The sequence below is a fragment of the Chlorocebus sabaeus genome, chromosome 20 (assembly GCF_047675955.1).
Source record: "Chlorocebus sabaeus isolate Y175 chromosome 20, mChlSab1.0.hap1, whole genome shotgun sequence".
Taxonomy (NCBI): domain Eukaryota; kingdom Metazoa; phylum Chordata; class Mammalia; order Primates; family Cercopithecidae; genus Chlorocebus; species Chlorocebus sabaeus.
In genome coordinates, this window is record NC_132923.1 from 125,155,089 (window position 1) to 125,175,820 (window position 20,732).

The 20,732-nt window shown below is 55.5% G+C and overlaps 2 protein-coding genes across 6 annotated transcripts; one reads left to right on the forward strand and one right to left on the reverse strand.

Annotated features, from left to right (window-relative positions):
• Window positions 1-1,359: 1,359 nt before the first annotated feature.
• Window positions 1,360-9,930, reverse strand: FBXO44 (F-box protein 44). Of its 5 annotated transcripts, none has more exons than XM_007980563.3 (7): window positions 9,425-9,523; window positions 8,280-8,574; window positions 5,584-5,710; window positions 5,347-5,442; window positions 5,105-5,240; window positions 2,334-2,512; window positions 1,360-2,124 (listed from the first exon to the last, which is right to left on the reverse strand). In XM_007980563.3, exons 2-6 carry the CDS (start codon window positions 8,542-8,544, stop codon window positions 2,369-2,371), a joined length of 768 nt encoding a protein of 255 aa, XP_007978754.1. In that variant the 5' UTR covers window positions 8,545-8,574; window positions 9,425-9,523; the 3' UTR covers window positions 1,360-2,124; window positions 2,334-2,368. The 5 variants fall into 5 exon arrangements, with proteins under 5 accessions (XP_007978754.1, XP_037840965.1, XP_007978752.1 ...); XM_037985037.2 differs by adding an exon at window positions 8,684-8,859 and having other exon boundaries at window positions 1,360-2,512; window positions 9,425-9,500; XM_007980561.3 differs by lacking the exon at window positions 9,425-9,523 and adding an exon at window positions 9,816-9,930 and having other exon boundaries at window positions 1,360-2,512.
• A 12-nt stretch (window positions 9,931-9,942) lies between these two features.
• FBXO2 (F-box protein 2) lies at window positions 9,943-16,120 on the forward strand. The gene is made up of 6 exons (XM_007980558.3): window positions 9,943-10,081; window positions 13,638-14,009; window positions 14,412-14,541; window positions 14,611-14,706; window positions 15,262-15,400; window positions 15,644-16,120. Exons 1-6 carry the CDS (start codon window positions 10,060-10,062, stop codon window positions 15,776-15,778), a joined length of 894 nt encoding a protein of 297 aa, XP_007978749.1. The 5' UTR covers window positions 9,943-10,059; the 3' UTR covers window positions 15,779-16,120.
• The last annotated feature ends 4,612 nt before the right edge of the window (window positions 16,121-20,732 follow it).

Consider the following 20,732-nt stretch of genomic DNA (forward strand, 5'->3'; position numbering starts at 1 on the left):
AGGGAGGAGCTGACACCCAGCAGGCTCCTTCTTTCCCTAGGGCGTGACCTCCGCAGGTAACAACCTGAGGGGCTGGGAGGTGGCTAACGCCTGTGATCCCAGCACTTTGGGAGGCCGAGGTGGGGAAGGTTGCTTTAGGTCAGGAGTTCGAGACCAGCCTAGCCAACATGGCAAAAAACCTGTCTCTACTAAAAATACAAAAATTAGCAGGGCATGGTGGCGCATGGCTGTAATCCCAGCTCCTCCGAAGGCTGAGGTGGGAGAATCGCTTGAACCTGGGAGGCTGCAGTGAGCCAAGACTGCACCACTGCACTGCAGGCTGGGCAACAGAGCCAGACCTTGTCTCAAAATTGTCAGGATTAAGGTCATGAATTTCTTCCATCAGTCAACAAATAATTAGCAAGCACCTTGTTCAGGCAACCACCAAGGGTTGTGCAGGCTGTGCACTGCACAAGGGGACTGGCCCAGGCCACATTAATTGCAGTCAGGGCTACATCTTCTCCATGGAAGGCCGTCCTTTTGCAGTTTCTCATGGGCTGGTGGATGGTGATCCTGCCTTGGCCAAAGCCCTTATCTAGCTCACCCTTGATTGAGATAGCTAAATGTAAGGAGTATTTATTAAGTGCTGTATTAGTCCATGTTCATACTGCTATAAAGAAATACTCGAGACTGGAATTTATAAAGGAAAGAGGTTTAATTGACTTACAGTTTCATATGGCTGGGGAGGCCTCAAGAAACAATCATGGTGGAAGGTGAAGCGGAAGCACATGGCAGCAGGAGGGAGCCAGGGAAACTGTCACTTGTAAAACCATCAGATCTCGTGAGAACTCACTCACTATCATGAGAACAGCATGGGGAAAACCGACCCCATAATCCAGTCACTTCCCACCAGGTCTTTCCCTAAACACCCAGGATTACCATTCAAGATGAGGTGTGGGTGGGGACACAAGGCTTAACCATATCAAGCACCAGCTGTGTGCCAGGCACCATTCTAAATGCTTCGGCTTCATCCAATGTTAGTAAAGCTCTTGGCAAAGAATAACACCAGGAGGCAGAGCCTGGGTGGCACTGCTGATTTGGCACAAGGTGGACTCAGGGGCTGCTCAGAGATGTCCACACACCCCAACCCCAGCCTGTGGCTGGGCCTCCAGAGGAAGCCAGCAGTACTGGACGGCTGCCAGGTGAGACACCTGCAGCTCACTGAGGGGTCTGTCCCATGAACCTGCTTCTGTGATGGTCCGGTTCCTGAAATGCTGACCCCTCTGTACCTTAGGCAGAAGCCACACCATTGTACCATCTGCAGGTCCCGGCGGGACCACCTAAAGCCTGCCTTTCCTTCCAGAAACCACAGGGCACAGGTTAGGCTGGGCACACCTTTTATTTGACTGCATGCAGTAGGGCGAGGTCAGGAGAACACTGCTGTCCTTCCAGCAGGACAAGAGGCAAGTTCCAAGGGTGGCTGGGTGGGAGACAGAGGTCTTGGGAATGCCAGTTCTAGGGGCGGGGTGGCGGCTTGGAATGCTCTCCAAGCCACAGGGGGTCTGGCCTGGATTTGGGAGGTGGGCAGGGGATCCTTCAAACACCCTACCACACTCATCCAGGGCTCATGTGTCCAGCTGTCAGAGCGGGTCCCAACCCTGCTCCCCACCTACCCTGGGACATCCTGTGCAGGATTCCCTCAGTCCTCTGGGAACCTGACCCCCACCTGGCACCCATCTAGCTTCTGGGCTCTACTGATAGTGAGGACAGTCCACACCTGACCTGGACCCCACTCCACCCTGGGTCTGCCCATCTCAGACCGGGCCTGAGCCTCTGGGCCAAAGCCACCTCTTCTGAGCAGGCAGGCAGAGTAAGAGACTGGGAGCAGCAGACAGGGGCAAAGCATGGCCCACGAGCCCACCGTCCACTTCCCAGACTGGTCTGAGTTACATGGTCACCTCCCTGCACCATCAGGGCAGCTGCAAGCTTGTCAGATGTCTTGCCTGTCCCTGCTCTGAGGGTCAAAGAACACAGAATGGTCCCAGGAGGGGAAGGGAGAGACAGATCCAGGCTGGCCTCCAAGCTTGACTTTCTGGGGGGCCCAGGGGAACACGCCGCACCTCCCACATCTCAGGTGCTCCGTCTCTGAAAGAGGCCCATGCAGGCTTCCTCACCCATCATTCAGGTCAAGACCTTTTGGGGAGAGCTGGCCCCCACCCCAGCATGTGAGGGCTGCCCACGCTGAGAGGCTCCACAAAGAAGAGGCAGCTGGGGGCAAGGGTCAGAGGTCTGGGGACGCCTGGCCTCCACCTCCCCTTCCCAAGCCCAGCCGTTTTCTGACAGCAGTTGTTTACCAGTCAGGGTTCAGCAGATGGGGGCTCAGGGGGCGTCAGGGCAGCGGGGGCCCGATGGTGATGCTGCTGTTGGTGACCCTCGGGCCGTACCAGCCGGCCCAGTAATGAGTGTCCACGCCGCCGTGCTGAAACCAGATGTAGCGGACGCCGGGCGGGTAGTTGGAGAATGTGTGGGAGACCTGGCGGGGCAGGTAGAGGAGGGAGAAAGGTCAAGGGAGCTGACTCAGGCTGGGTGTGGCGGTTCACACCGGGAATCCTAGTACTTTGGGAGGCCGAGCTGGGAGGGTTGTTTGAGCCCAGGAGTTTGCGACCAGTTTGGTTGCAAACCAGAGATAGTGAGATACCATCTCTACAAGGAAAAAAAAAAAAATTAGCCAGGCATGGTGATGTGTGCCTGTACTTCCAGGCAGGCTGAGGCAAGAGGAGTACAGACTAAGGTAGGAGTTCAAGACTGCAGTGAGCTGTGATCACGCCACTGCACTCCAGCCTGGACAACAGAGTGAGACCCTGTCTCTAAAAAACAAAAGAAATAAAAGAAAATGAGCCTTAAAAAAAAAGGGTGGGAGCTGACCCTGAGTGTGGCACTGCCTGAGGGGGGCAGGGGAACAAGGAAGTGGCTGAGTTCTCGGTGCCAGTCTAGAAATCAGTGGAGTTCTAGTTTGAGCTCTGTGATTTGGGACAGATCATTTCCTTTCTCTGTGCCTCAGTTTCCTCATCTATAAAATGGAGCAAAATCCTGCTGGTCCACTCCACAGGTTTATCATTCAGCCCAAAGGAATGGAAAGAAACTGCAAGCTGCCAAAGGATGTCCAATATGCTCATCACAGGGCACATATATTATTTAAGCTAAAATTAAGTAAAATTGCCGTGCGCGGTGGCTCACGCCTGTAATCCCAGCACTTTGGCAGGCTGGGGTGGGTGGATCACCTGAGGTTGGGAGTTCGAGACCAGCCTGACCAACATGGAGAAACCCCATCTCTACTAAAAATACAAAATTAGCTGGTGTGGTGGCGCATGCCTGTAATCCCAGCTGCTCAGGAGGCTGAGGCAGGAGAATCACTTGAACCTGGGAGGTGGAGGTTGTAGTGAGCTGAGATCACGCCACTGCACTCCAGCCTGGGCGACAGAGTGAGACTCCATCTCAAAAAAAAAAAAAAAAAAAAAAAAAAAATTAAAATTAGATGAAAAAAAATTCAGGTACTCAGCTGTACTAGAAACTGGCTCTTACTAACTGTTCAGTGGTCACATGTAGCTACTGACTACTTTATGGATAGTGTAGACACAGACCATTTCTATCACTACAGAAAGTTCTATCGGACAGGGCTGGGGTTGGCAAACGATGACCTGCAGGCCCACTGCCTGTTTTTATAAATAAAGTTTTACTGGAACAGAGCCATGTCCATTCGTTTACCTATTGTCTAGAGCTGTTTTCACACAACAACAGCAGAGTTAGAGAGTTGAGTAATTGTGACAAAGACAGTGTGACCTGCAAAGCCTAAAATATTCATGTCTGCCATTTTAAGAAAACATTTGCTAGGGCTGGGCACAGTGGCTCATGCCTGTAGTCCCAGCACTTTGGGAGTTTGAGGCAGAAGGATGACTTGAGGCCAGAAGTGCAAGACCAGCCTGGGCAACAAAGCAAAACTCTATCTCTACAAAAAAAAAAAGAAAAAAAATTTTTTTTGAGACGGAGTCTTGCTCTGTCGCCCAGGCTGGAGTACAGTGGCCGGATCTCAGCTCACTGCAAGCTCCGCCTCCCAGGCTCACGCCATTCTCCTGGCTCAGCCTCCCGAGTAGCTGGGACTACAGGCGCCCGCCACCTCGCCCGACTAGTTTTTTGTATTTTTTTTTAGTAGAGACGGGGTTTCACCGTGTTAGCCAGGATGGTCTCGATCTCCTGACCTCGTGATCCGCCCGTCTCGGTCTCCCAAAGTGCTGGGATTACAGGCTTGAGCCACCACGCCTGGCCAAAAAAGTTTTTTTAATTAGTGGTGGTGCGCACCTGTACTCCCAGCTGCTCAGGAGGCTGAGGCAGGAGGATGGCTTGAGCCTAAGAATTTGAGTCTGCAGTGAGCTATGAATGCGCCAGCCTGGGTGACAGAGACCCTGTCCCTAAAAATATGTAAGTAAATTAAAACAAACAAACAAACAAACGTTTGCTAATCCCAGTCTAGAAAACAGTAATAATCAATACTAGTAATTAGTAACAGTCAAACAGTCAACCTTTTGGAATTTTTTTTTCTTTTTTTCTTTTTTTTTTTTTTAAGATGGAGTTTCCCTCTTGTTGCCCAGGCTGGAGTGCAATGGTGCGATCTCGGCTCACTGCAACCTCTGCCTCCTGGATTCAAGCGATTCTTCTGCCTTAGCCTCCTGAGTAGCTGGCATGCACCACCACGCCTGGGTAATTTTGTATTGTTGGTAAAGACAGGGTTTCTCCATGTTGGTCAGGCTAGTCTCCAACTCCCAACCTCAGGTGATCTGCCTGTCTGGGCCTCCCAAAGTGCTGGGATTACAGGTGTGAGCCAAAGCGCCCTGCCAACCTTTTGGAATATTTTTTGGCCCTGGCCTTGCCAGCATCATTTCACTGATTTCTTTCAGAGCTCTATGACGGAAGCACTATATACCCATTTTACAGAAGCAGTGAGTAAAGCTCAGAGCATTGGAAGCACAGCTGAGAAGGTGCAGAGCTTGGATCTGAACCTAGGCCCCATCTGACCGCAGCCTCAGCCTTGGACAATCTGCCTCTGCCCCTGCCTCCCAGGCCCACGCACCTCCCTCCACTTGGCATCGCTCTTCTGCTGGATGGTTGCCGGGTCTGGCTGGAAGGTCCCCAGAGGCGCGTGCGCGGACGACAGGAGCTGAACGCACAGCTGGTACTTGGACCCGCAATCTGGCCTGGCTGCGAACCTGCAGGGAGAGGGAGGGCCCATCAGGGCCTCGGAGATTGGGGGCAGGGCAGGGGTGGGGCGCCTGATTGGCATGCCCCCCCCAGACCCTTGCCCCAGGCACTCACCAGTCCTTGACCTCGATGTCCGGCCGTGTGGTATCCATCAGCTCCTCCCAATACCCTTCGGCCTTGAGGTCCACCACCTGGGACTTGAGGCAGGTGCTGGGGGCAGGCAGAAGGGTGGGAGGGGCTGGGGCTCACCACTAGGGCAGTGAGGGGCTAGGACTGCCCCTTTCCAGGGTGGGAGGGACCCCAGGGTAAATAGATTTGGGCTTTCCCCTACCCCAAGTCCCTGGATCTTACTAATATGAAGTCACGAAGTATTTCTTGACCTGGTCATTGGGGAATTCCTTCCTCTGGTCTCGAGAGAGATCCTCCACCTTCCACTCATCGCCTCCATTCACATCCAGGCTCCAGAACTCGAACCCCTCTGATGGAAAAGCAGAGTTCACACTGAAGGGAAGCCCCTCAGTGGCCACCTTCTCCCAAGTGCCCCTTCCTCCCAACTCCTCTGCCCGCATCTTGGCGGCTGCCCTCAAGCCCTGTGCTGTGGGACGCTGCAGATCACAGTGGCCACCACGTATTAGCTGCTTCCTGTGTTGCAGGCACAGGGAGGTGACTTCCCTGGGGGCCCTGAGACACATGGTGATGTGAATGACTAGACCTCTTCTGTGATGGAGAACGCTCTGATGTGGGTCAGACAAACCTGGGTCTAGTCCCAGCTCTACCAGCACTCGGTTGTGTGACCTTGGGCCAGTTGCTCTTCCTCTCTGACCCTTGGTTGTCTCCTCTGTAAATCCGAGTAAGAACAGGGCCTGAGAAGCTTTTTTGGCAAAGTGCCAAAATATTTTAGGACTTGTGGCCCACATACTATCTCTATTGTATAGTTTTTTGTTTGTTGTTGTTTCTTTTCCTATAACCCTTCAAAAACATAAAAACTTTTTTTTTGTTGTTTGTTTTTTAAGACAGAGTTTCGCTCATCACCCAGGCTGGAGTGCAATGGCTCGATCTCGGCTCACTGTAACCTCTGCCTCCTGGGTTCCAGTGATTCTCCTGCCTCAGCCTCCCGAGTAGCTGGGATTATAGTCGCATGCCACCATACCTGGCTAATTTTTGTATTTTTTTGTAGAGGCAGGGTTTTGCCATGTTGGCCAGGCTGGTCTCGATCTCCTGACCTCAGATGATCCACCCACCTTGGCCTCCCAAAGTGCTGGGATTACAGGTATGAGCCACTGCTCCTGGCCCAGATGCCTTCTGTGATGGAGAACGCTCTGATGTGGGCCAGACAGACCTGGGTCTAGTCCCAGCTCTACCAGTACTCAGCTGTGTGACCTCAGGCCAGTTGCTTTCCCTCTCTGAGCCTCAGTTGTCTCCTCTGTAAACTGGAGTAAGAACAGGGGCTGGGAAGCTTTTTTCGCAAAGTGCCAAAATAATTTAGGACTTGTGGGCCACAAACTATCTCTATTGTATGGTTTTTTTGGTTGTTGTTTCTTCTCTCTCTCTCTCTTTTTTTTTTTTTTTAAATAATCCTTTAAAAATGTAAAAACAGGCCAGGCACAGTGGCTCACACCTGTAATCCCAGCACTTTGGGAGGCTGAGGCGGGTGGATCACCTGAGGTTGGGAGTTCGAGACCAGCCTGACCAACATGGAGAAACCCCATCTCTACTAAAAATACAAAATTAGCTGGATGTGGTGGCGCATGACTGTAATCCCAGCTACTCGAGAGGCTGAGGCAGGAGAATCACTTGAACCCGGGAGGCGGAGGTTGCAGTGAGCTGAGATCGTGCCATTGCACTCCAGCCTGGGCAACAAGAGTGAAAATCTGTCTCAAAAAATAAAAATAAAAAATAAAAATAAATAAAAATGTAAAAACAATTCTTAATGCCTTAGCCAGATTTGGCTCATGGACAGCTTGGAGGAGTTGTTTTATTATCATTTTGCTCCAGAATTTGGTCAAATTGTGGAAAACGAGGTTCCCATGCCATCCCAGTGTCTACCCAACAACACAGCAAGCAAGGATCAGTAGAAACCTTGCTTTACCTGTTGTTGTAACATACTGGGAAGAAGACCAGATCTCCCATTCTTCCACAAGCAAAACCCCTTTGGCCCTCTGGGACCATGTCAGTAGGCCCAACCCTGGAGCCTAGAAACTAGGCCAACAAAACATGGCCCTGACTTCCTGGCCTTGTGTCTTAAGCAGAATTAGTTTCAGTTGGCCAACATTCCCTTTCCTAGGAAAGGTCACTGGGGAAATAATCTTAAGAGTAGAATAAGAGGCCGGGCGTGGTGGCTCATGCGTGTAATCCCAGCACTTTGGGAGGCCAAGGCAGGTGGATCACTTGAGGCCAGGAGTTTAACACCAGCCTGGCCAAATACAGGCTGGTTTAACACCAGCCTGTATTTTAATAGAGACATGGTGAAACCATGTCTCTATTAAAAATACAAAAAATTAGCTGGGCATGGTGGCGGGCACCTGTAATCCCACCTGTAGTCCCAGCTACTCAGGAGGCTGAGGCAGGAGAATCCCTTGAACCCGGGAGGTGGAGGTTGCAGTGAGCCAGGATCGCACCATTGCACTCCAGCTTGGGCAACAGAGCGAGATTCCATCCAAAAAAAAAAAATTAGCCAGGTATGGTGGCGCATGCCTGTAATCCCAGCTATTTGGGAGGCTGAACCTGGGAGGTAGAGGTTACAGTGAGCCAAGATTGCACCACTGTATTCCAGCCTGGGTGACAGAGTGAAACTCTGTCTCAAAAAAAAAAAAAAAAAAAGAAAAAAAAAAGAAGAGTAGAGTAACAATAAGAAACACCACTCTTGGCCTCAGTTTGCCCATCTGAAAAATGTGTGTACTATCAGTAGCTACCTCTTGGGGTTACTGTGAGAGGAGAAAAGGTGTTAAACCATCCAAAGCACCTGGCTCATACTAAGTGCTCAATACATGTTCCTGGTGTCACAACTGTGTGTACTGGAGGCATGCCAGACCCGGCCTGTACCCCACCTTCAGCACACGGGTTGTGCAGGAGGTTCCTGTGCAGGCTCCGTAGGAAGTAGAAGATCTTCCAGTCGGCCACGGGCTGGTCCCAGTCCTCGGTGATGAAGCCCTCTCGAAGGCACTTGCGCTTCCAGAGGGTCACCAGGTCGATGAGGTCCCGCCAGAGGCTGCAGACCAGGCGGCAGTTCAGCAGCAGCTGGCGGGCGGGCACGTGCGTGAACAGCTCCAGCAGGATGTTCTCGGGCAGCTCGTTGATGTTCCCCACAGCCATGGCTAGTGGCTTCTGGATACCCTCCTGTGGCTGTTGAAAAGCTATGCTGCAGGCCTCATCCCTGCTTTGTCATTTATCTCGGGAGAGTCATGGTGCCTCTCCCAGCCTCAGTTTCCTTCTCTGTAAATGGGTACCTTACCTCCAGGGGTCACTGGGGCGGTCCAAGGAGCTTAGGGCATATCAGGTACTTTAATAAAAGGTGAGCTCTGATTTTTTTCTCTGGCTTCTCACAACAAACGTGGAAGGCACTGCCCAAGGTCAAAAATAAGGGCAGAGGGGGAAGGAGCCGGGATCTTCTTTGATTCCAGGGCCAGCCTATTTCAGTAAGCCAGTCTTTAATGGGGATATACTGCGCAGCCCGGCAGAGCACCCCAGGCCTCCAGTGCCGTCACCATCCTTTCTCCCATCCTTGGAACATGATGGGAGGAGGAGACTAATTATCACTGCCTCTCCCGGAGGTCCAAAGGGCTGCAGCCACCTTCTCAGGATCTCAGAGGACATGACCTCCTGCCTAGCTGGGAGTGGCAAGAGGGTGGGCGACAGGGAAGGGCCCTTCCTATCTCCCTACCCCCACCCCCAGCCCCGCGGCTGGGCTCCTCCAGCCCCAAGTCTGCCAGCGCGCCTGCAGCCTCCCCTTCCCACGCTGTGCTTTAAAATGTCCCCCAAAGTCTGGGCTCCGACCCCTGCACATCGATGGCGATCCCAGCCCCCGTTCGCGGCCGCGCCGCGCAGCCCGTTCAGGCCCGGCGGCCTGGGCCTGGTCGGTGCCGGGCCTCCCTCGGCAACTGCGGCGCGACCGGGAACCCAGGAGCCTTCCCGGCAGCCCCCGCCCAGCCGCGCCCCCTCCCCGGCGCCCCCCGCGCCCCCTCCTGCCGGTCACCTGCGCTCGGCTGCAGCGGCACGATCCGCTGGGCCGCCCAAGCTGCACCGCCTGGACCTGCGCTTGCCGGGAAAGTGAGGCTCCGCCCCGGCCCTCCAGGCCCCGCCCCCGCGCCCAGCGCCCCGCCCCCGCGCCCAGGGCCCCGCCCCGCGCAGCGCTGGGCCAGGGACGCGCCCCCCGCCGCGTCGTAGGAAAATTACCTGGTGTTGGGGGTGGGGCGGAAGGCGCCTCCTATCCCCCGACTACGCTTGGGCCACCCGCCCCGCACCCTCGGCCTGACCCAGCCTCTCCCTGCCTCCCCTCGCCGCCTCCTCCCAGCAGTCCCCCAGGAGCGAGCTGGGAGATGCCCCAAATCGGACCCCTCCCCAATTAAACGAAAACAACTCCTGACCTTTCCCGGCCTCCTGGGTCCGCTGAGGAACCCGCAGCCCCGGGCCTCGAGCCGATTGCTGGGACTGCGGGGCGGCCGGGCGCGGGGCCAGAGGCGGGGCGGGGCGGGTCGGGTCGGGGGCCTTTAAGAGGCGCGGCCGCCGGGACCGACACAGACGCGGACAGCGCCGGTACTCGCCGCCCCGGGACTCGCGCAGCCCGCAGCGCTCCGGCTCCTCCTCCTCTCGCGACCGCCCTCCGCAGCGATGGACGGAGACGGTGACCCAGGTAGCCGCCGCCTGGACGGCTCGCTGCGGCGGGGAGGGGAGATGGGGTCGGCGGGCGAGCGCTGCATAGAGCGGAGTCAGAGAGCGAGGGGGCCCGGAGACCTGGCGCGGCAAACTTTCACGCCAGCGAAGTCCTAGAGGCGGTCTCCAAAGAGCACATCTCTCTGCTATCTTGGTCTGGCGGGAGGCCTTGAGAGGCGACCCGCAGGGAGAGAGGACTCCTGGGTCCCATTTAGCCAGGAGGTAGCACGAGAGGACCCCCACGTTCCCGCCTCCCAGCTTCCTGAGTGTCTGTCTGGCGGGCGCCTGGGATGCGTCTGGGACGGAGGCTGTGAGCCTTTTCTTTCATCAGCTCTTCCAGCTCTGGGCCTTGGGCCGCCTGGATCCCCGTGGGTTCCTTGGGGTCCCTGGCCTGGCCTCACCTATCCCTGCCTTCCTCCTGAGCTCCCTTGTCTGGAGGGGCGGCCCCTCCCCTCCCCGGCGTGGTGAGATGCCCAGTGGGGACCGGGCCAGCGGTGAGGGAGCGTTGGGGGCAGCTTTGGTTGGTGCTCAGAGCCTTCCCAGGCTGCCCAGTCATCCTCTCTGGCACCCAAGACCCCTCACCCCCATCCCTCCAACTCCCTGCGGGGCCTGCAGGGGTTGCTTGCTGAGTCAGGATGGAAACAAGACCTGCCTGCAGACAGCCCTCACTCTTTCCTCATCAGGTCCAGCTGGGGGTGGGCATTGCTTGGGGTATGCGATGGCAAACAGACTGATGAAAGCTCCGGGCCCCCCCACCCCCCATTCTCCCCACCCCCCATTCTCCCCACCCCCCATTCCCCCCACCTCCAGCCCTGAAAATCCCAGCTCCTGCAGCCCTTGCTCCCAATCCACGGCCTTCTGGCCACACCCTCTGTAGGGCTCCAGAACTGGCTCCTGCTTTTTCCCAGGGCTCAGCTATTCCCTGGACTCTGGGGCCCACTCCAGATGAGTGAATCAGCCTCGCAGGCAGGCAGCTTCCAGGGGCCAGATAACTTTCCGCCGGCAACAATGTGGGGAGTTGTGTGTGTAAGAGAGAGGGTGGGGGGAGCTGTAATTGGATCTGGGGCCTTGAGTGCCAGGCCCCGGGGCCAGAAGAGGGGACTGGGTGAGGTGCACCTTTCGGGGAGCATCAGGTGTCCGATGGGGCCAGGGCCAGAGGGGAGGGCTGGAGAGGTGAGGACACTGGGCCCAGCTCCCCAGAGAGCTGTGGGCATCTGCCTGGGCAGGCGATGTGGCTTCAGGGCTTGGCATTTTCCTCTGTCTTCCTGCTGTTCTGCAATGTGGTCTGGGAGAAGCTGTTAAGCCCCTTTTGGCCTCAGTTTCCTCTTTGCCAAAGGGGCAGGTGTAAATCCCCACATCATAAAGATGTGGCCAAAAAAATGCTAATAAGGAAGGAGAAGTGCTGTGTTCAATGTGGTTCACTCAGTAAGACTGACTGAGGACTCGCTCTGTGCTCTGGGCTCTGCGAAAGCTCTCAAGGGCCCGACTGTGTGTTGGGCAGGGAGGAGAAGCTGCATGTGAAGAGGTTAAGGGCTGGTGGGCCTGGAGACTTGGGTCTGGGCCCTGCCACCTGTCCCCTTCCCCAGTGCCTGGCCTGTTCCCACCACTGCCTTGACTCTCCAGGGCCTAGCCCATGGGAGCTCCCCATCGTAGGTCTGAGAGCTGTAGTCTTCCTGATCACCCAGAGTGGCCCTGTCTCCTCCTCACTGACTCTCCCTCATCCAGGCATCTGGGGCACTCGGTGTCCACTTACTCAAGGCTGTGATGGCCCCGCTGAAGCCAACTGGGATCCAAGAGACAGTCCGGCTGCTGCGGTGACATCTGCCTGCCTCCTTACAATTCAGAATGCTCTTGTCCCCCTTGTCAGGGGATTTGGACATCTGTCCTGTTTGTATGGCCTAGCACAATGATTACTCCCATTTATAGATGAGAAAACTGAGGGCCAAGGATGGGAAAAGGAGGTAGAGAAAGTTTCCTTCCCCAAGGCCCTATGTCATCTCCTTGCTTGTTATGGTTTATTTAAATAAGTCCCTCCTCATCCCCAAATCACACAATAGCTGGGGACAGCTGGGTTTCTGGGCTCTGTTCTCCAGCCCCTGAAGGCCCCAGGTCCCATGTCCCCTTCCCTAAATACTGGCAGTGTGTCCTTCAACAAGTCACTTAATCCCTGAGCCTGAATATTTGCACCTGCAAAGTCAAAATCCTGGCCTTGGTGCAGTGGGGCATGACTGTAATCCCAGCACTTTAGGAGGCTGAGGCAGGAGGATTGCTTGAGTACAGGAGTTGAGGCCAGCCTGGGCAACAGAGTGAGATCCTATCTTTAAAAATAAAAGTTAGCCGGGCGTGGCGGCTGATGCCTTTAATCCTAGCACTTTGGGAGGCCTAGGTGGGTGGATCACCTGAGGTCAGGAGTTTGAGACCAGCCAGGCCAACATGGCGAAACCCCATCTCTACTAAAAAGACAAAATTTAGCCAGGTGTGGTGGCACATGTGTGTAATCCCAGCTACTTGGGAAACTGAGGCAGAAGACTCGCTTTCTCAGCTTCCAGCTACCCAGGAGGCAGAGGTTTCAGTGAGCCGAGATCACGCCACTGCACTCCAGCCTGGAGTGTAGTGACAGAGCGAGCGAGATTCCATCTCAAAAAAAAAAAAAAAAAAAAAAGAAAAGGCAGAATCCTAACACTGCCTACTAATTCAGTGAATTATTTTGTGGAGGCTGTGGTGGTTTAAGATGGCTCTGGAGCCAGGCTGTCTGGGTTCAAATTCAGGCTCCAACCACTGATTAGCCGTGTGATCCTGGGCCGTTTCACCTCTCTGTGCCTCAGTTTCCTCATCAATGAAATAAGGACAGCAATAAGAGCAACCTTAAAGAAATGGTATGAGGATTTAAAAGTAAATGAAGTTGAAATGCTTTGAACAGTGGCTAACACTTGCCGAGTACCCCCAAAACATGAGTTCCTGACAACAGACCAGGGAAAGTGCCAGATGCCAGGCACAGGGCATGAAGCTGTGTTTTCCAGACCATGTTCTGGTCCTCATGAGACTCCGTATGGTCCAGAGACAGGCGTTTATCATAGGATCACACCACAGGACAAAAGCTAGGAAGGGCTGTGAGAGGGTGTCATAGGGGGAAATCTCAGAAGGCTTCCTGAGGAGGTGAGGGGAGCAGGGATCTCAGAGGGTGGTTGGGAGGATGAAAGAAGTTCCTGTGTGAAGCATTGTACAGTGCTATAGATGGATGTCATTAATAATAAAAATATGATCCTTGCTGCCATCTGCCCAGGCCTGGGGTTTACTGGTCCAGCAGAGGAAACAGGCCTCTGAGGCACCTCTTTGGACTTAGGGGCTGATCCAGGGTTGGTCCCTGGCCCTGTGGCCCTCTTCCTTGGGCACCAGTCTGTAGTCACAGAATCTCCGACCCCAGCTGTGGATTGTCCCAAGGTGGGTGGGGAAGGATATGGGCACATTGCAGTCCTGGGGCCTGGAGGGGTACAGGGTGGGGGAATCACAAACCCCCCACCCACCCCTGCCTGCAGAAAGCATGGGGCAGCCCGAGGAGGCAAGCCCGGAGGAGCAGCCGGACGAGGCCAGCGCTGAGGAGGAGCGGCCAGAGGACCAAGAGGAGGAGGAGGAGGAGGCGGTGGCCGCCGCGTACCTGGACGAGCTGCCCGAGCCGCTGCTGCTGCGCGTGCTAGCCGCACTCCCGGCCGCCGAGCTGGTGCAGGCCTGCCGCCTGGTGTGCCTGCGCTGGAAGGAGCTGGTGGACGGCGCCCCGCTGTGGCTGCTCAAGTGCCAGCAGGAGGGGCTGGTGCCCGAGGGCGGCGCGGAGGAGGAGCGCGACCACTGGCAGCAGTTCTACTTCTTGAGCAAGCGGCGCCGCAACCTTCTGCGCAACCCATGCGGGGAAGGTGAGAAGCCCTCGCCCGGCGAGCTCAGCTTCCCCTGCTGCAAAACGGGCCGAAATGGCGCCGCCTGGCTTTGAGGGAGAAATGGAAGAAAGCGCCTGGCTCAGTGCCAGCAATGGGTAGCCCCAAGGCTGTCTATTACTGTACCTCTCTGGCCACCTGTGTCCTGGGGTCTCCCGGCTCCTCCTACCCTCAGCCAGCTGGGGCAGGGCGGGATAGGGGACATACCTGCCGGGAGGCAGATTTAGAAAGTGCCCACTGGTTCACTCTCTCATTCATCATCTGCCCACCCGGACACCAAGTGCCACCTTTGCCCTGCCCACCTCCACATAGTGGCAAGAGCCAGCCCTGCCACAGCCTTAGCAGGGACTGAGTGACCAGGGTGGGGCTGTCGTATCCCTACAGAGGACTTGGAGGGCTGGTGTGACGTGGAGCATGGCGGGGACGGCTGGAGGGTGGAGGAGCTGCCTGGAGACAGTGGGGTGGAGTTCACCCATGACGAGAGCGTCAAGAAGTACTTCGCCTCCTCCTTCGAGTAAGGAGAAGGGGGTGGAGGAGGGGGGAAGGGGGAGCATCCGCTCTGTCCTAACTCCAGTTCTCCCAGGTGGTGTCGCAAAGCACAGATCATTGACCTGCAGGCTGAGGGCTACTGGGAGGAGCTGCTGGACACGACTCAGCCGGCCATCGTGGTGAAGGACTGGTGAGAGGGCCCTGGGGTGGCATGGGGCTGGCAGGAGTGGGGTAAGGCAGAGGGGTGAGCCAGCTGGGGAACCCCCCCCAGGGATGCTGCCTCCCCACTGCAGGGGTTGAGGCCACGTGGGCCACCGGTCTGCAAAGGTTGACAGCTTCCGAGTATTCAGGCGAACCTGGAAACCCACCTCCCCTCCTGAGTTTTAATTGTTGGCAAATATATGCACATATATATGTTTGTATGTATGTAATGTATATATTTCAAAATCAGTCTGCGGTCCAAACCAAAGGCCACTCTGTGGACTGGCTTTGGCCCCAAGCTGGTGTCCGGCCAACCTGGAATGTAGTCCTTGTGTTTCGCTCTTGGGCTGTCACTTTCTCTTGCTGGCCTCGTTTCCCTTATCTGTAAACTCGGAACACTGGCAGTGCTGGCCGACAGGGATGTTGGGCGCACAGGAGGACTTTTGTGGAAATCCCTATCCCCAGGACGTGTTCAGCAGGGCTGAGGCCATGCCCCCACCCCACCCCACCCCCGCCCCCCACCTCCCTCCCTCCCTCTGAGCAGGTACTCGGGCCGCAGCGACGCTGGTTGCCTGTACGAGCTCACCGTGAAGCTACTGTCCGAGCACGAGGACGTGCTGGCTGAGTTCAGCAGCGGGCAGGTGGCAGTGCCCCAAGACAGTGACGGCGGGGGCTGGTTGGAGGTGAGCCTGGGGTATCCGGGGCGGAGGGGTGGGGCCCGGACGTGAGGGGCGTGACTTAAGGAGACCCCGCCCGCGGTGCTCCTGGGCTGGGCAGGGCTGAGATAGTCACTGGGTGGTGGAGAGAGCTCTGAATACGGCCGAGAAACCGAATGGGGGAGCTGCAGGTCGGTCGGTGTGCTGGGGTGGGGCGGCAGGGGAGGCCTCAGGACCTCTGAGGCTGACTCTTCTTACCTCCGCCCCCAGATCTCCCACACCTTTACCGACTACGGGCCGGGCGTCCGCTTCGTCCGCTTCGAGCACGGGGGGCAGGACTCCGTCTACTGGAAGGGCTGGTTCGGGGCTCGGGTGACCAACAGCAGCGTGTGGGTAGAACCCTGAGCGGCCCGGCCCTGCCTCCACCCACCCCCAGCTGCCTGGAGGGGCAAAGGCCGGGGGTAGATAGGCCTTAACTTAGTTCATAGCGTCCTTGCCTTCCCCAAGCCACACATCCTCCTCCCGTCCCTTGCTCCGAGCCTAGCCCCTGAGCAGGGAGAGAGAAGTTTTGTTGGCATAGGTTTGCTTAGGTAGCCGGCTTCTAGAACGTAGATCCGTGAGGGCGTGAGCTTGGACTGGACCCACTGCTGAATCCCTTGCATCTAGCACACGGCCTGCCACAAAGTGGGCTCTCAATAAATATTATTTGTCCAAGGAAGGAATGAATGAACAAATGGATGAACGCTGCTCCCTTCCCGTCCTTTTCTGTCTCCTGAGGGCCCCCGGCATAGCCTGGAAAAATACTTGGTAGGGCTCCAGTTGCTCTGGTTTCCAGCGGCCCTTGGGCCAGTATGGAGCCAGCTGGGCCTGGCCCTGCCAGGCAGGACAAAGCTGGGATTGTGAGACCAAGGAAGGGTGAGCTGAGCCTGGCGCCTGACCGACACCCAAGCTGCCCAGAGGCCAGAAAAGGGCATGTTGGGGGGGCTGCCCTCCAGGCCTCTCTTGGTCCAGTGATTATCCTAGGCCTTGCTACGATCCCCCATCCTTTACTAAAGGCAGAGTGGGGTTGGGGGTGTACCAGTTCTCAGGGCCTGGGTGACCAATAGCAGCATGTGGGTAGAGCCCTGAGTGGCCCTGCTTCTACCCTCCCCCAGATGCTTGGAAGGGTAGAGGCTGGGAGTAGATAGGCCTTAACTTAGTCCATAGCGTCCTCACCTTCCCCAAGCCTCCACAGCCCTTCATCAAGCTGGGCCCCTAGGGCAAGGTGTCAGTTCCTTTGTCTGATTGGCAACTGGGGTGGGTGTGGACTGTGCTAGGGTCTAGGGTACCAGTTCTCTTGGGCCCAGGGATGGAGTTGAGGGGCCTGGGGTGGGGGATGGGAGGTGGGGATGGGGAAGCACAAAAAGGGTTGGTTTGGAGTTTCTCTTAGTTCATGCCCACCCTTTGGAGTCATTAGCATCTGGTCTGATTGGCCCTTTTCCAAGCCTGGCCCAGAGGTTGGCCCAGCCATTGGCCTGGGGGAGGGGAGGTGGGGAGGGCATTGTGCCAGACTCTGTGCTCCTTCCGGCCACCCCAGCCCCTTCCAGAGACTGTTAGCTGCTGGTCCTGGGGGCGGGCATTTGAAGAGCCTGGAACCTTCTGCCCTTCTCTCCTGAAATGGAGACCAATAAAATCACTGAGAGCCTCCAGCTTTGCTTTGGTTCTGAACCCTGATGCTACCTTCTGGTCTGGTGGGATTGCAGGGGTCAAGCTGGGGCCTGCCTGCAATTGTTCATTCATTCGTTCGTTCATTTACTTACAATTCCCAGAGCCCCAACCCCAGGCCAGGTCATGTGTGGGGGCCCTGAAGTTACAGCGGGGAATGAGAGACTCCTTCCCAGGAAGAATCAGAAGCCTGGCCACATGAAGGGTAGGACCCCAGGGGAGGGGGAGCCAGTGTCCTGGGCCCTCCAGTGCAGTGGTGGAGATGCAGCCCCTGCTCTGGGGATATCCTCAGTCTGACAAGGGAGACAAAACCTTGACTTCAGAAAACTCTCAGTTTCAAGGGAGAGGCATAGCCTTTTCCACAAGGGTGCCCTCAGTCCTGTTTAGGGGATTTCAGTCTGGTGGGGAAGGCACAATCCATATTCACCGGAGCTGCCAATCAGACAAAGGAACTGATGCTTTGCCCTCGGGGTCCAGCTTGATGAAGGGCTATGGAGGAACAGGCTCACCCCATGAACTCCCATGCTTAGGGGTGGGAGACTAAGGGTGAGCGTGTGGGGAGCCAGGTTAATAGGGGATGGGGTGAGTGGAGAAAGGATTGGAGCCCACAGTGGGCTATGGGAGGAAACTGAAGATGGAGACAGATCGTGGGCGTGAGGGGCCAGGAGGTTAGGTAGGGGTGCCCGTGAGTACTGGAGGTCAGCACTGGAATGTGGGGGGTATGGAAGGTGCTGTAGGTGGAGGGGGGGCACCCCTGAGTTTCAGGCGCCCATGGAACATTCGGGAAAGAGGCCCATAGAAAGTGTGGGGCCCTGGGCTGCTGATGCAGTTATAGGAGATGCAGTGTCTGTGGCCAGAAACCAAAGCCAAGGGCGGAAACAGGCATGGAGTGAGGCAGGAGAGGCCTCTGGGCTCACAACAGACCGACCAGGGACAGGGGAAGCAGGGCAGCCAGGAAGGCAGGGGGAGGGGTGGGAGGTAGGTGCAAAACCAGAAGGCCACCTGCAGCCAAGAGCCTGAGGAAGGAACCAGAAGCCCTGCCCGGAAGCCCAGAGGCCCTGAGCCTGCTGTGGTCTCTCCCCAGGGCATGGGGCCCTCAGAGGAGACCAGAGGGGCCTCAGACTCACTCTCCCTGTCAGTAGAGAGACATCGGATACACCAGTGGTGTTTAGGTTGGGAATACAAGACAATTGCTTCTCAGCCTTCAAAGGGCTGTGTGAGGCGGGCCAGAAGGCTCACTGGGCATAGGGCACTTCCTATTACACCACCCCACAGTCCAGTCAGAGGTGGGACAGGGGAGAGCGCATGGCCATCCCTCTTACGGTTTCCTGGCAAGTGATACAGAGTAACTGGAGAAGTAGAAGCTCTTGTCCAGGCACATCTGGCTCCTAAGTGAGTGCTCTTAACTCCTGTTAGCATTTCTCCCCTACCCTGGAGGACAGAGCTGGACCCACGTGTAAACGTTACAGGATGGCAGACACCAGCTGCCTGTAGGGAGAAACCTGTGTGGCATCCAGCAGGGGGCACCCCAGGGCTGTCTCTGGGACAGTGGGGCCAGTTGAAGCCAGAGTCAGCAGATAGGGCTTTCATGTCTCCTAAGATCCTATTTTTTATTTAAAAAAAAAAAACAAAACAAAACATTCAGAGACAGGGTCTCACTCTATCACAGACTGGAGTGCAGTGGTATGATCATGGCTCACTGCAGCCTCAATGTTCTGGGCTCAAGCAATCCTTCCACCTCAGCCTCCTGAGTAGCTGGGATTGCAGGCATGTGCCGCCACACCAGGCTAATTTTTATTTTTTGTAGAGATGGGGTCTTGCCGTGTTGGTCAGGCAGGTCTCAAACTCCTGGCCTCAAGCAATCCTCCTGCCTCGGCCTCCCAAAGTGCTGGGATTACAGACGTGAGCCACCGTGCCCAGCCAGTTCTTCCTAATCATTTGATATTTATGAAGATGGACCTACTATCTGTAAGGTAGCGACAAAACAAACAAAGTCTCTGGTGTCTTGGAAAGTACAGTCTAGATGGAGAAACATAACACAAGCAACTAAATGAGTGAACAAGATGATTACCCACACAAGATAGCACTTCATCAATAAGCCAGGCACTACTCTGAAAGCTTTCTATATATTAATTTGTCATAATAACCTCACGAAGTGGAAACTGTGATTACTTCCATTTTTACAGATGAGAAAATTGGGGCCAGCGCAGTGGTTCACGCCTGGAATCCCAGCACTTTGAGAGGCTGAGGCGGGTGGATCACCGGAGGTCAAGAGTTCGAGACCAGCCTGACCAACATGGTGAAACCCCGTCACTACTAAAAATACACAAAAATTATTTGAGTGTGATGGTGTGCACCTGTAATCCCAGCTACCTGGGAGGCTGAGACAGGAGAATCTCTTGAACCCAGGAGGCAGAGGTTACAGTGAGCTGAGATTGCACCACTGGACTCCAGCCTGGGCAAGAAGAGCCAAACTCAGTCTCAAAAAAAAAAAAAAAAAAAAAAAAAAAAGAAAAGAAAAGAAAAAGAAAAAGAAAAAAAGAAAATTGAAGCACAGAGAGATTAAGCAACTTGCCTCGGGCCACACTGCTAAGAAGTGATGGAACTGGAATTCTTTTTTTTTTTTTGATACAGAGTCTCGCTTTGTCGCCCAGGCTGGATTGCAGAGGTGTGATCTCTGCTCACTGCAACCTCTGCCTCCTTGGTTCAAGTGATTCTCCTGCCTCAGCCTCCCGAGTAGCTGGGATTACAGGCGTCCGCCACCACGCCTGGGTTTTTTTTTTTTTTTTTTTTTTTTTGTATTTTTAGTAGAGACGGAGTTTCACCAGGTTCGCCAGACTGGTTTCAAACTCCTGACCTCAAGTGATCCACCCGACTCAGCCTCCCACAGCACTAGGATTACAGGCATGAGCCACCACACCAGGCTGGAACTGGAACTCTACTCAGCCACTTAGACACTTGACCTCTGCAGTATAGAGAGGGAGGGAAGGAGTGCAATTTTGGCTGGGGTGATCAGGGAGGACTTCTTTGAGGAAGTGATTTTTTTTTTTTGGAGACGGAGTCTCACTCTGTTGCCCAGCCTGGAGTGCAGTGGTGCTATCTCAGCTTACTGCAACCTCTGCTTTCCAGATTCAAGCGATTCTTGTGTCTCGGCCTCCGGAGTAACTGGGATTACAGGCATACACCACCATGCCCAGCTAATTTTTTTTTTCCTAAATAGAAACAAGGTCTGTCAGGCTGGTCTTTAACTCCTGGCCTCAAGCGATCCACCCGCCTCTGCCTCCCAAAGTGCTGGGATTGCAGACGTGAGTCACGGCACCTGCCTGGAAATGACACTTGAATCACGTGATAACAAGAGGCTGAGGCAGGAGAATGGCGTGGACCCGGGAGGCGGAGCTTGCAGTGAGCTGAGATCCGGCCACTGCTCTCCAGCCTGGGCTACAGAGCGAGACTCCATCTCAAAAAAAAAAGAAACCAGCCACAGGGCTCTGGGGAAAGAGCATTGCAGAGGCAGCCAAAGGCTCCGAGGTGGGAATGAGCTTATTCACAGGTCAGAAAGGCAGCCAGTATGGCTAGGGCAGTGAGCAAGTGAGGAGGTGATCTGATGTGAGCTTGGAGATGTAGGTGGGTGACCCAGAGAGTTTCCTGAGGACCT

What these genes read in the sequence shown, in the direction of transcription:
- FBXO44 (XM_007980561.3), bottom strand. Translation starts at nt 8,544, where the DNA reads ATGGCTGTGGGGAACATCAACGAGCTGCCCGAGAACATCCTGCTGGAG. An exon ending in GACATCGAGGTCAAGGACTG is followed by an intron (nt 5,241 to 5,346) that starts GTGAGTGCCTGG and finishes CTCTCCCTGCAG; the next exon opens with GTTCGCAGCCAGGCCAGATT. An exon ending in GCGATGCCAAGTGGAGGGAG is followed by an intron (nt 2,513 to 5,104) that starts GTGCGTGGGCCT and finishes CTGCCCCGCCAG; the next exon opens with GTCTCCCACACATTCTCCAA.
- FBXO2 (XM_007980558.3), top strand. Translation starts at nt 10,060, where the DNA reads ATGGACGGAGACGGTGACCCAG. An exon ending in GGACGGAGACGGTGACCCAG is followed by an intron (nt 10,082 to 13,637) that starts GTAGCCGCCGCC and finishes CCCTGCCTGCAG; the next exon opens with AAAGCATGGGGCAGCCCGAG. An exon ending in GCGCAACCCATGCGGGGAAG is followed by an intron (nt 14,010 to 14,411) that starts GTGAGAAGCCCT and finishes GTATCCCTACAG; the next exon opens with AGGACTTGGAGGGCTGGTGT.